The sequence below is a fragment of the Chelonoidis abingdonii genome, chromosome 4, assembly GCF_003597395.2.
Source record: "Chelonoidis abingdonii isolate Lonesome George chromosome 4, CheloAbing_2.0, whole genome shotgun sequence".
Lineage (NCBI taxonomy): Eukaryota > Metazoa > Chordata > Testudines > Testudinidae > Chelonoidis > Chelonoidis abingdonii.
Window position 1 is genome coordinate 78,744,120 of NC_133772.1, and position 12,790 is coordinate 78,756,909.

The window sequence follows — 12,790 nt, forward strand, 5'->3', positions numbered from 1 at the left end:
CAGCTCAGACTACGCAGCGGCCGCTGCAACCATTTAAAAAATTTGGGGGGGGGGGCGCCGCTTTTTGGCGCCCCCAAATCTTAGCGCCCTAGGCAACCGCCTAGTTCGCCTAAATGGTTGCACCGGCCCTGCTTGGGTACAATTCTTAGTCCCCACTGGGAGAGTGGATGTTGGGTGCTGGTTTTAAACTGCTACCATCCTGGGGAACAGGAACCAATGTCCAGCTCATGCCCCATTGGGGAAGTGTGGTCTGCCAAGGCCAGGGATAATACAGAAGGCCTGGAGCTTGGTGCTGGTTTGCGATGAGCCCTAGTCAATAATGTAAACACGTAGTGCCGTGGCTCTCAAACTTTTTTGTACTGGTGATCCCTTCCACATAGCAAGCCTCTGAGTGTGACCCCTTCTTATAAATTAAGAACAACTTCTTATATATTTAACACCATTATAAATGCTGGAGGCAAAGCAGAGTTTGGGTTGGAAGCTGACAGCTGGAGACCCTCCATTTAATAACCTCGCATCCCCCTGAGGGGTCCCGACCCCCAGTTTGAGAACCCCTGGTGCAGTGGCACCAAGTCCCCGGGGGTGGAGAACAGAAAGGCCTAAGCTCTCCATCTAGGCTGCTCCATGTCCCCGCAGTTGTTCTGTCGCAATAAAAGTGGCCATGAGGGATTTTAAGCCAGAGGGATAATCTCTCCCCTGGTGTAAGCAATGGCTGTCGTCTCTGCAGCCTGCTCAGGCAAGGCTCTGCTCTGTACAATGTCTGTGTCACAGAGTCAGCACTAAAAATCCGGAGACCCAGGAGGCAGGTCAGGGGGCCTGGAAAGCTCCAGCAAGCTGGAATTCCAGGCCAGCAGCCTGCAGGTAGCCAGGTATGTCCTGCCTCACCTTGCTGCTTCTCCTGCTCCTGATGGTGATCAGGGCCCTAGGACAAGCTCTGGTTTCGCAGTCGGGCTGGAATGTTGCATGCTGCGATCTGTAGTCTATGAAGAGAACGGCTGTGTCTTTAGGGCACATTGTGGAAGTCGATGGGCCATCTGTGGTCAAGAGTTTACTGTTTTCCCTGCTGTGTCCTGCTGTTGCGTGGGTGCACTCACTCAAGGGGTTGTAAGGTGGCTGAACAGTTTCCTGTTGCCCACGGATGGAATGCAGTGGTTATAGACAGTCCGATTGCCTCCTGGTCTCCTGCCAGGTTCTGGGGACAGGAATCACGCTATTTTTCTCTCTCTCTCTCTCTCTCTCTCAGCAACTACAGCTGATCGGTTTTACAGGATAGACCGTGCACAGGTGAGTGCGGCCTCGGGACTGTGGGGACCGAGGCGCTGTTGTGCAGCTACGCTTGAACAGCAGGACATATGTTTTCAGACATGCAGACGCATGCCACAAGGGCCACTGCTTGTATGCTTTGTCCCCATGCTGCCCAAGTCCTGTGATTACATAATGGACAAGGGGATACAATTTCCTGGGAAGGTTGTAAACCCCGGGAAATAGAGGTGCTCTGCCCTCTGCAGTCAGGCACCCCTGGGATCATCTGGTATTGGATGCTTCAGGTGCCTCACCATCTCCTTTAACCTCTGTCCTAGTGAATTAATGGAAGAAATATTGAGAGGAAAAACTGACAAAAGGTCTGGAGGATAATGCCCCCCGGGAGCAGTAGGCAGTGGTGAGGATTAGTGAGAAGCCTTGCCATGCCGATCTCATTGCCCTGGTTGATAATGTCACAAAGTTAGAGGATGGAGGCAGTCCAGTAGCTGGATATAACTGGACGCAAGTAACGTATCTCAGACTGTGGCCCCCATTCTGGGTTCCGCACAGCCCAGGACATGGGGGCAAAGGGAACTTTAGCCACCTCTGTACCACTTGGACTATGAGGTTGCTGGAAGCTAATTCAGCCCCCATCATAAACCAGAGTGATCCCAGGGATTGCTCTAACTTGCACCCTAGGTACAGCAGTCCCTAAGGGACTACCTAGCATCCCAGAATAGCTAGAGTTTAGGGCATAACCAAACACACCATGTCCCTCACTCAGATATACCCCTACTCCTGGGGACAGCAGAGGATCATGCTGCTGGCCCTACTCACTGGGAAATCCACCTTATACTGGGTTATTCCCAGTAGGGAGATCTGGCTGGGCACCGGGTCCGTTATGCTGTTGGAATGATGTAAAGGGGCTGGGACATAGCCCAGACTTAGGATCAGCGTCTCAGTCTTACTTGAAAAATGAATGCAAGTTGGCTTGGCTAGGAACACTGAGATGTGGATTGGAAAGTGCCTGAAGGACCTGAACAAAGGGTGGTGATAAACAGCAGTGTATTGAGTTGAGGAAGGTGTCCATGAGGACCTGCAGGGCTTGATCTCAGGTGTAAACTTAAGTGTTATTAAATATCTCCGTTCATGATCTAGAAAGAGGATCATGATGCAACCAGTGGGTCACACTGAAATGGGAGGAGTTGTAAACCCTAGAGAGGATAGAGAAAATCCAGAGGGACCCAGAGTCGTTAGGCACATGGGCAGGAAACAACTAAGTGAGACTCAGCCTGGGGAAATGTAGATCCTGCAGCTGGGGGAAAAATTACCCGAAACCTTGGTCCTCAATGGGAGGAGAATGCAGGGAGCAGGAATGGCTGAGAGAGACTCTGCAAGGAGAGGAGGAAACAAAAGATTTTACAGTGAGAAGGCTGCAAAACACCAGGGATGTTTCTGGGGAGTGGGGGTGCAAAGTCCTCAGTCCCAGCGTAGGGAGGGGCCAGTCCCTCTATCTACAGCTCTGGAGAGATCCCACCTGGAGTCAGCTCTGGATATCCTAAGCCAAGAAGCCTCACGTCAAGATGCAGGGAGATGATCCCTTCCTGTGCAGTTCTAATGCACCCACACCTGGCCTGTGGCATTCAGCTCTGGGCCCCTTGCTGATAGAGGGAGATTGGAAGGTGTTAGAGGAGGGCAACAGGAGTGAACAAGGGTTTGTAGGATAAGATTAAGAAAGTTGAATCCATCCAAGTTGCTAAAGAGCACTTAGCGTGTGCTGACAGTCTGCAAACATCATCCCGGGGCAACCGCTGAGAGTGGAAAGGGATTACATAGAGTCATAATGAGAGATTTGGGAGGGGATTTGGAGAGGTGATGTTCCAGTGGAATCTCTGCAGACACCCTGGCAGTGATATGTGCGAGGCTGTGGAAGAGTTTTCCAGGAGAGGGGCGACAGCTTTAAAGTAGGCTGGACACAGCCTCCACTCTGCTGGAGACAAGAGCCCCTGATAAGGTTTTTCCGTCTCATTAAGACTCCGCTCCACACAGCGATCGTTGTTCAGCAGCATCTGACCTGGCTGGGGTCATGGTGATCAGTCTAAGGAGAGCTGTGTGGCAGGCTAGGGCTGCCCTTGCTAAGTTGCCATGGGCACCAGTCCCAACTCCATTCCCATGCCAGCTCCTTTGAGCTGCCATGGGCCATCACCCCACTGAATGCTGCTCTAGTCACTAGTGGGTGGGAGCGGGGTGTTTCCCCAGGGTGACTGGCCTGGGGTGTGTGGATCCCCTCTCTGAAGGGCTGATCTCTGCCTTCCAGGAGCACCTCAACTACGTGACGGAGATCTCTCAGGACGACCTCTTTGTGCTGGACCCAGAGCTGGTGATCACCCAGACCGTGGGCACCTCACCCGCCATCCCAGACCTCGTTGACTCGTCCTCCACACCCACAGGGCACCATTTTGCTTTCCCTTCTTCCTCATCCTCTCCACCCTCCTCACCAGCCCTCAGGTGAGACTGACCACTCTGGTCTGCAGGTGAGAATGGCCTTGTGGGGTGGGGAGAAGGGTACGAGAGATGAGTGGAAGAAGGACCAGCCTGAGAGGCCTGGCGCTGGCTTAGCAGCTCTAAATCCTGAGTTCTGAAGTGAAACACCAGCTCTGCGTGACACGAGTGAGAATTGTGTCTGCAGCTTGTCTCCAAAACACAGCGGGGTCGGTCTGTATGGAGACCAACCATCTTCCCCTTCCTCCCCATGCGTATTCCACCCTAGGAAAGCATGATTATGGGGCAGTGGGGCTGCAATGGGGGGTTGCACCCGTGGCTCTAGCTTAGCCTCAACAGCCCAGGGCTGACTGAGACTCCAGAACTCGTTCCGCGTTGTTAGCCCCCATGGCAAAGGGAGATGGTTCTCTGGGGCCCGAGACACAGAGCTGAGATAGGGGTAGGTGTCACTGACTGAGCTGGGAAGGGAAGAAATTAGAGGTGGAGATGGGCCAGGATGGGGAAAGAAACCAAGTCGGGGGAAGAAACCAAGTCTGGGAAAGACTTTGCTAAGGCAAGGTTCATTCCCTCAGTCTTTCAGTTTGTAAGCACCTGGTAGATAATAGGGTTATAAGGAATAACCCGCATGGATTTGTCAAGAACAAATCTTGCCAAATGATCCTAATTTCCTCCTTTAACAGGGTTATGGGTCTAACAGGGTTATGGGCCTAGTGATTAAGGAGAAGCAATAGCCATGATACAGCTTGATTTTGAGACAGTCCCATATGACATTCTCATAAGCAAACTAGGGAAGTGCGGTCTACATGAAATTACTATAAGGTGGATATACAACTGGTCGAAAAAACTGTACTCTGAGTAGTTCTGAATGGTTCACTGTCAAACTGGGACAGTGTGTCTAGTGGGGTCTCACAGGGGTCAGTCCAGGGTCTGGCACTACTCAATATTTTCATTAGTGACTTGGATAACAAAGTGGAAAGTATTCTTATAAAATGTGCAGAAGACAGAAGGCTGGGAGGGGCTGGAAGCACTTTGGAGGGCAGGACGAGAATTCAAAACAACCTTGAACAATTAGAGAATTGGTCTGAAATCAATAAAATGAAATTCAGTAAAGACAAGTGCAAAGTAGTTCATGAGGGAGAGAAAAAAGTTAGCTGTACAACTACAAAATGGGGAATAACTGGGTAGGTGAGAGTACTGCTGAAGAGGATCAGGATGTTCTAGTAGATCACAAATTGAATAAGAGTAACAATGTGATGCAGTTGTGAACATGGCTAATGTCTTTCTGGGGTGTATTAACAGGGGTGTTGTATGTAAGACGGGGGAGGTGATTGTCCTGTGCTACTCAGCACTGGGGAGGCCTCAGCTGGGGTGCTATGTCCCATTCTGGGCACCACACTTTAGGAAAAATGTGGACAAATTGGAGTGAGTCCAGAGGAGAGCAACTACAGTGATCAAAGGTTTAGAAAACCTGAGCTATGAGAAAAGGTTTAAAAAAACTGGGCATGTTCAGTCTTGACAAAAGAAGACTGAAGGGGGGACCTGATAGTCTACAAATATGTTACGGGCTGTTGTAAAGAGGCCTGTGATCAATTGTTCTCCATGTCCACTGAAGGCAGGACAAATAGTAAGTGGCTTAATCTGCTGAAAGAGAGATTCAGGTTAGATATTAAGAAAAACTTTCTAGCCATAAGGATAGTTAGACTCTAGACTAAACTTCCAAGGGAGGTTGTGAAATCCCTATCATTGGAAGTCTTTAAGACCAGGTTGGACAGACACGTGTCAGGAGTAGTCTAGGTTTGTTTGGCCCTGCCACAGCAGAGGGGGTTGGACTTAGATGATCTCTCAAGGTCCCACCCAGCCCTACATTTCTATGATTCTATGATTTCTTTCTCCTGTCCTATCCAAGCTAGCATTGATGCAGCTGGCCTCTCAGCAGCAGTCTCTCTCCAGTGACAGTGCACTGTGTGGCAGGCTGGTACACAGGAAACTTCTGCTGCTTACAGAGCCCCAGCTTGACTAGCCATCAGGTAGGGCTCCAGCAATGGGGAAGTGTCACCGATCCATAGGATTGGTGCTACAGCTCCAGCTTTGAAACACTGTCGGGGGGGACACCCCTTCAGTGTGCCAAACCTCAAAGGAGTCTCTCTCTTCCTTCAGAGGAAGCCATGTGGCTTCACCGCCTCCTTAGACTAGACCTCTGGGCCTGCAGCACTCCTGCTTCACACTGTGAGCGCCGTTCAGCAAGTCCACTGAGACAGAAGATTTGTACGCTCTTTAGGGATTAATGCACCTTGCCAAGCATGTGCAGTGACATACAGCATTGTCAAAACGGGGGTTTAGAAGTTATCTGGAACAAAGCATTGGATGTCCTTAAGTGAGCAGAGAGGAAGGAAGGTTAAAACCTAGTCCATTCTGGTTAGCCAGAGCCCAGCCAAGCTGTAGTGAACCCCATTGTTCAAGTGTGCGGTCGCTCTCTCCTCCCCTCCCACCCCTGTCAGGCTCCAGGTGAGAGCCTCCCTGGCTGCCTCCAGCACCCAATACTTATCCCCCCACCTAGAGTCCTCCTTTGTTCCAGACCTGGGAAATGCTGCTCAGCTGTGCGTCGCCCCGACCCCCAGTGAGAGGCTGGGAAGTGTACATCTCTCTAGGTCGTTGGTTGCTAGGTCTCCATGTCCAGACAACTCGATTTACCGTCCTCTTTTCAGAGGTTCCATTGATATGGGGACCAAGCCCTAGACATTTAGGTGACACCCATATCTACATCTGAGCAAACAGCCCTTTTCTACTCCGTAAGTAACAGCGTGGCCCATAGGGGAAACTGAGGCACGAAGAGGACTCAAAAAATATTACAAAAAATTCCCACAAGGAGTTCCCAACTAGTCCAGTCCTGGCCTCTCCCAGCAAGGGATGCTAATGGGTTCTGCCTGTGGGGCTCACAGAGAAGAGTGCAGGGGAGGGAATTTGCTGCAGAAGACTTCTGTACAATGGCATTTGACAGCATCAGTTCTGAATCTCTCCCTCTCTTCTCTTCCAGCTCAGAAGCAGGGGGCTGCCCCTGCCGTGAAGGTGAGTTCTTCAACCTGCGCTGCAGGCCCCTGGCACATCTCAGGCGTCCCTGTTCCTGTCACACTTAGGGTTACACTAGCAGATGCTCCCGAGTCTCTGCCCTGATTCTGTGTTCCCCACAAACTGAACACTATCATCGTCTGAGAAAACGGGGGTGATGGGAATGTCTGGAGAGCCCCGCCCCTGCTGGTGTCACATGGCACCACTCTGTCAGGGATCCAGACCCAAGCACAGGCTCTGCAAGCACTGCACAGCCTATGGGGTGGCAAGGGAGCAGTCACACCTGGGGCTGCAGTGACTGCACAATGCACTGCCATTCAGGGGTATCGGGGCTCAGGTTCTCCGGGGAGATGCCCTGAGGGGAGTGGCAGGAGTGACTGCCTGGAGAGACCTGATAGCAATTTGCTCGCACAGTGGAGCAGTGCAGGGAGCCTTTTCCCAGCCTGCTTGTGAAATGTGGAGCTCCCAGTTGGGGATGGCAGGAAATGACAGGGTGGTGAGGTTAATCTCCCACCTGCAGAGCCCATGCCTTGAGCTGTGTTGCTGGGGGTGAGGTTTGTCTCTGCCAGGCACCGGCAGGGGCTCTGGGAGTGGGGAGCACAAGGTCAGGGGCCTCCCTCAGCTGAGCAAATGGAACAAGTTTCCTGGAGCTTGAACAGAGCCAGTTCCTGGAAGTGTGAGTGAGTCACTGGTGAGAGGCATCCCAGCTGGCTGGCTCCCCAGGGACCCCCACTTTTGCCCTTTGCCCTGCTCTCCCCCTCCACCTCAGGAGTTACTTTTCCCATGGTCTTGAAAACATTCCTTCTGGACCTCGCCAAAGCTGGGGCCTGGCCTTGCCCCCGGGAATGTGGTGTAACTCCTCCCCCCTCCCATGGGTGTTTCTCCTCTCACAGCCCAGCCTGTGGGCTGCCCCCATTTTCTCCTTACCTCTCCCCCACCCCTGGGGGCACCCAGCATTATAAAGCTGAGCCCCCCACTAACCCTCTGGTGCATGCCATGTTCCAGGCAAAACCAGCCTGGCCGGTGGCCGCTGATTTCCGGACTCCCCCAAACCCCTTTCCTCCCAAGCCCTGCGCGAGGGGATTGGACTCACGGGAGTTCCAGGCCCAGGTATGCCCTGCCAGCAGCACCCTGATGTTCAGGGACTGTCAGCAGGAAGCAGCCAGCTGTGCCCAGCAGCTGGAGAGGGAGGGGAGATTTTGGCCCTTCTTCCACACTGGGAGAAGGTCACCGGCACAGACTGTGGTGCTGGAGGAACATGCCTCCGGCAGCTCCCATTGCACAGGCGCTAACAGGCTGTGAGCAGTGTCCCAAGACAGCTACAGAAGTGCATGATGTGAACTGGCCTGGGGCGAGTGCAGTGTCACTCTGCCATTGAAACTGCCTCTTACTCCCAGGGGAGACTGAAACAGAAGGAAGCCTGGGAAAAAGAGGCTGCCTCCCATCTGCACCTCCTTGGTGTTTCCACTTGCCCCACTGCAGGATATGCGGCAGCTCAACCTCTCCCAATGCGCGTGTATGCGCATACCGAGAGAGTTCCCCCGCACAAGCAGCCCTCTCTCTCACCATCTCCTGCTTGGTGTCTGTCATCCTGACCAGTGTCTCCTCTTTGCAGATAACCCCTTGATAGCTGCTGCCAAAAGTAATGATTTCCAGAAGGTAAGAGCTGCCATGTGCCATGAACCCAGCCACAGAGCTTGGGGGTGTGCTGTGCCTTTCCCCACAGCAGCTAGCTAGGACCCCAGTGTGGCATGAGCATCCCTTCTCCAGCACCCTGTTGGTGCCTGCTAGCCAGGGTCTGTCATTGCCCTCCCAGCCCCAGCTGTGACTCCTTCCTCACAGCTGTGCAGGGAGAGTCCTTAACAGTGTGAGCTTCCTCTGAGCAGTGTCGAATGGGGTCCAGACAGGCTCACAACAAGGAATCCTGTTCTGGGAGGGCTGGCACATGCAGCGTTAGATGAAGGCAGCTGTAGCCTTGCTGGCTGAGCTTGGAGAGCGGTTCAGTTCCCTACCCAGGTAATCTTGCTGCAGGTTCTGCTGGTGAAGGCCCGCCCTGCAGGGTGAGAGTGGGGAGGGCCTTCCTACAGGCACGCTCTTGCTCTGGTACTCAGAGGTTAGAGGAGATCTGAGTAGGAGAAGCTAATCCAGAGCTGACTTGTGTTCCTGTAGTTCCGACAGGTGCATCAAGCGGGAGGGGACCTGATGATGCGAGACTCCTCAGGTCAGACCGTGCTACACCATGCTGTCAAATCGGGGAGCAAGGAGATTGTCAAATACGTCATTGAGAATGGTAAGCTGGGAGCCCAGATCCAGTTGTTGGTACAGCTCTGGGATGGGGGTGCCGTGACCCCAGGAGCTGGCACACAAGGATGGAAGCCGATTTCGCTGACCCTCCCTATGAGTCTCTGCTTGAAGGGGATGATGCTAGTGTTCAGATGCCCTTCTCTCTGCCTTGCTGTGTTTGTGAAAACCTCTCTCCTCCCTGCAAGGGTTGGGAAGTGTCCTGTCCCTCTTTTCTGTTGTATGTATTCTCGCTGGCAAACACAGGGCCTCAGACCTGTGTGATACCTGTGTGATCTCACCAAAGCCAGAGGCAACTGAGGCTGCAACATGGCTTGGTGTATTTTGGTGTGTTTTGAGTATTGATACCTGGTTCTCCTGTCTCTTTGCTAGATGCCTGCTTGTGCCACTGGAGGCAGCTCGCAGCTTGGGTTTTGGTGGATCTCACCAAATGAGAATGAGGGCTGGTTTTTCTTTTACATTTCTCTGTATATGAGTCCAGGGGCAACTCCTCCCCAACCCTACCGGTCAGATCCTGCCATTGTTCCCAGGCAGCTACACCCCTAGCTGCTTGAGTCTCCCTCAGTTATCAGATGAGGTCTCTGTAGTGGTATTCAGGAGATCACAGATGTGTGAGAAGAGACTCTGTTGTGCATTGCTGGGGAGCAAGAAGAAGGTCTCTGTCAAGCAGGCTGATCTCATTACCCCACATTGTCTTTCTCTCCCCAGCCCCTGCAGAGATCCTTGATGCGACAGAAGAAGAGAAGTAAGTTGCTTGTGGTTCGTATTATTCATTGCCCAAACCCTGTTTTCTATACCAACCTGTCTGCACTGCAACCTCCAGCCACCACTTCCATACCAGGCTTGGACTGAAATCCCAAGGACTGAATTCTCCTCTCACCCAGGTGCTCTCTGATGCAGGGGTGGGGTTTACTAGTGAAGAAGTGTGACCAGACTAAATTCACTTCCCATCCCAGGCCTCCCTTGCAGGGGTCCCTCACTGCAGCCCCTGTGTGTGTCACTTGCCCTCTCACTGTGTTTGGGGATCTCACTCCTTCCTCTTGTCACTTCTCCCCAGTGGTGAGACAAGCTTGCACCAGGCGGCTGCTCTGCGCCAGCGCACTATCTGCCACTACATTGTGGAGGCTGGGGCTTCACTCATGAAAACAGACCTGCAGGTAAGGTCAGATGGGCTGGGAATGGGAGATGGGAGTGTTGGGAACAAGGGTAAACGTGGGGCACTGGTGAATGGCTGGAACAGAGATACAGAAGGTGTGAGCCAGCTGGCTCAGCAGAGGAGCGGTGAAGGGAATGTGAGAGCACTAGCTTAGAGCCCAGCCAAATGTGCCACACATTCCCTATGTGAAGGGGGTCCCTGGATACAGTCTGGAGTCTCAGGCTTCTCCAGTAGTTCAGCATGGAGCACAAAATCTCACCTAGCCCTGCCCACTCACTGTGGAGCAGAACCTTACAGCGGCACAAAGAGTGTCTCCTCCTAGCTCTTCTCTGCTTCCCCTGTGGTTTTGTAAATGAGTGGGTAGAATGTTTCTTTTCCCCCCTTCCCACCATCTGAGGTCATTGCAAGGACAGTCTCGCCAGAGAGTTCCCCTCCCAGCAGCGCTGTCAGCTCTCCTGGGTGAGGGGATGGGGAGGGAGGGAGCTCTGAGAGATGCAAAGGCAGGGCGTGCTTTAGAATAGCCAGCCCCACAGAATGTGTTAGCAAGTGGGTCAGGCAGTGTCACTTATGTGCAGAATAAATTCTGCTGTGTCTTGGTGCCGGTGGCTCGTGAAGAACAAGACACAGGGGCTGGAATGCAGTCATGTCTCTGCCAGAGGAGTTGTAGCGAAGAGGGCAAGGTTATGTTTTGATACAAGAGGTTCCCAGAGGCTAGCATACAGCAGTGGGGAAGCAGACATGTCTCTGTGTCAAGGCTCTGTGTGTTGGGATGAACATAATAGCATCTCAGTGCCAGGCCAGGTCTGGGAGCTGGTAGATAGCCAAGAAGTGCAGTCATGTCTTCGTGCCAGAGGTTCCCAGGGCTGGGATACAGGAGAGGAGCTCACCTGGGCAGCCAGGCCTAATGAGGCTGTAAAAGCTTTTGAATGCTTTAGACCACGATCAAGCCCTTTGCTAGCAGCCAGGGAGATGCTCTACAAACACTCCCCGGCAGCTGCCTTGCCTTCCTAACTCCCAGCAAATGACTTGGGCCTTGAGATGTGCCCAGATCAGGAATGGCTTTGCTTGGGGGCACATTGAGTGGCCATAGAAACAAAGGAAAAAAGGACCAAGGTAGGAGGCTGAGGACTGGGTGGGGGCTGGTAAGAGTTTGCCAGGGCAGCTGTGCTGAGGTCCCACCACAAGGTCTCTGGGCACGGAATCCTCTCTGTTAAAGTGAGAGAGGCCTGGATGTCTGTCTGTCACCCTGAGTTCTTGGGGCAAGTGCCCCTGCCAGTGCTGAAGGGATTTTAAGGACTGACTGCCCAGCTGTGTAGGAAAGGGGGCCCAGCTAGGGTGTATTTGTTTGTATAAATGCACACCTGGCCTTGTGACTGTCTAGGAAGTCCTGCATCCTCCCCAGCACTGACCTCTTAGAACTTGCCTGTAGTTTGGACAAGAACAAACTACATTCTGGACGCTGTGTGTGAATCCTGATCCTTACAGAGTGTAATACAGTTTGGTAATGTGCACACAATACAGTTGGGTCCCATACACCTCAGGGAAAGCAAGGGTAGAATGGTGCTGGCCTTCATCATGTTACATGAATCAGTTGGACTGTGCTGAGGGCCCCTTGCAGCTCTTGTTTCAGACTGCGTTTCTACAGACTCGGGCAGGCAACGCTGCATCAGGGCTTGTGCAGTCAGAGGGGAAACAATATTTCCTTTCGCTAAATGAGCGTTTAGATTCTGCATACTGAGGAGACTCCTGGAGAAGCATTGGGCAGTGAAGCACAACACACTGGCTCCAGCCTTGCTGGGGGAGATCCCTGTGATCTTGCAGGGGGGCGGGTGGAGAGGGGAGAGAGAGAGACTGCAAATGGACTTGTGTGTGCCTTGCATCTATCTGCCTGTGTGCCTCTGTGTGTGTGTGGGCTTGTGTCTGAATCTGCAGCTGCATCCATGTTTGTGAGACCCTTGTGTGTCTGAGCGTTGTTTGCCCAAATGAAATATAGATGTGGATTGTCCCAAAGGCTTGGGATCCCTTCCCCCTTGTTCTGGCTGCCTTCACCCCGCTGAGCTCTGAGGGCCAGTGTAGGTAAGTTGCACTCTCCTTGGGGAGGAGGTTTTCAATGGAAGCGGAAGAGTGCCAGGTTTCCTTGGCCCTGCTCAGCAGAGGGTTTGTTCAGTGTGGAGGAGCTGGGGCAGTTAACCAGCGGGAGGGGGAAGGGAGGAGAGAGGAGACAGAGCTGAAAGCTGTTAACAGATTTGCTTTTTATGGAGTGCGGGAGTTCATTAGTGGACACAGTCCAGATGGCTGCAATAAGCTGGTGAAATGTGAGCCTCCTTGAGGAGCAGGAGCAGTTACTGAGGGGAGGGGGAGGGGGAGAGATGGTGTTTCAGAGCTCTTCCCAGACATACACCTCATCCTCCCCCCCCACACCTCCCTCAGCTCTCTTCCCCTCACTCTGTCTAGCCTGCCTTCCACAGAGCTGAGAAAGCACAGATTACAGGGACTGGACGGTCTGAGAGACCAGTCTTGGTC

General features: G+C 52.8%; 1 protein-coding gene across 14 annotated transcripts in view; it reads left to right on the plus strand.

Annotated features, from left to right (window-relative positions):
* DGKZ (diacylglycerol kinase zeta) overlaps positions 1-12,790 on the plus strand; it is a 97,896-nt gene that overhangs the window by 80,052 nt on the left and 5,054 nt on the right. For all 14 annotated transcript variants that reach the window (XM_032775090.2, XM_075065273.1, XM_075065276.1 and 11 more), the window contains 7 exons: positions 1,244-1,284; positions 3,560-3,750; positions 6,779-6,810; positions 8,426-8,469; positions 8,980-9,100; positions 9,820-9,856; positions 10,169-10,268. In XM_032775090.2, the coding sequence (XP_032630981.1) occupies positions 1,244-1,284; positions 3,560-3,750; positions 6,779-6,810; positions 8,426-8,469; positions 8,980-9,100; positions 9,820-9,856; positions 10,169-10,268 (566 nt within the window). The remainder of the gene's footprint in view (positions 1-1,243; positions 1,285-3,559; positions 3,751-6,778; positions 6,811-8,425; positions 8,470-8,979; positions 9,101-9,819; positions 9,857-10,168; positions 10,269-12,790) is intronic.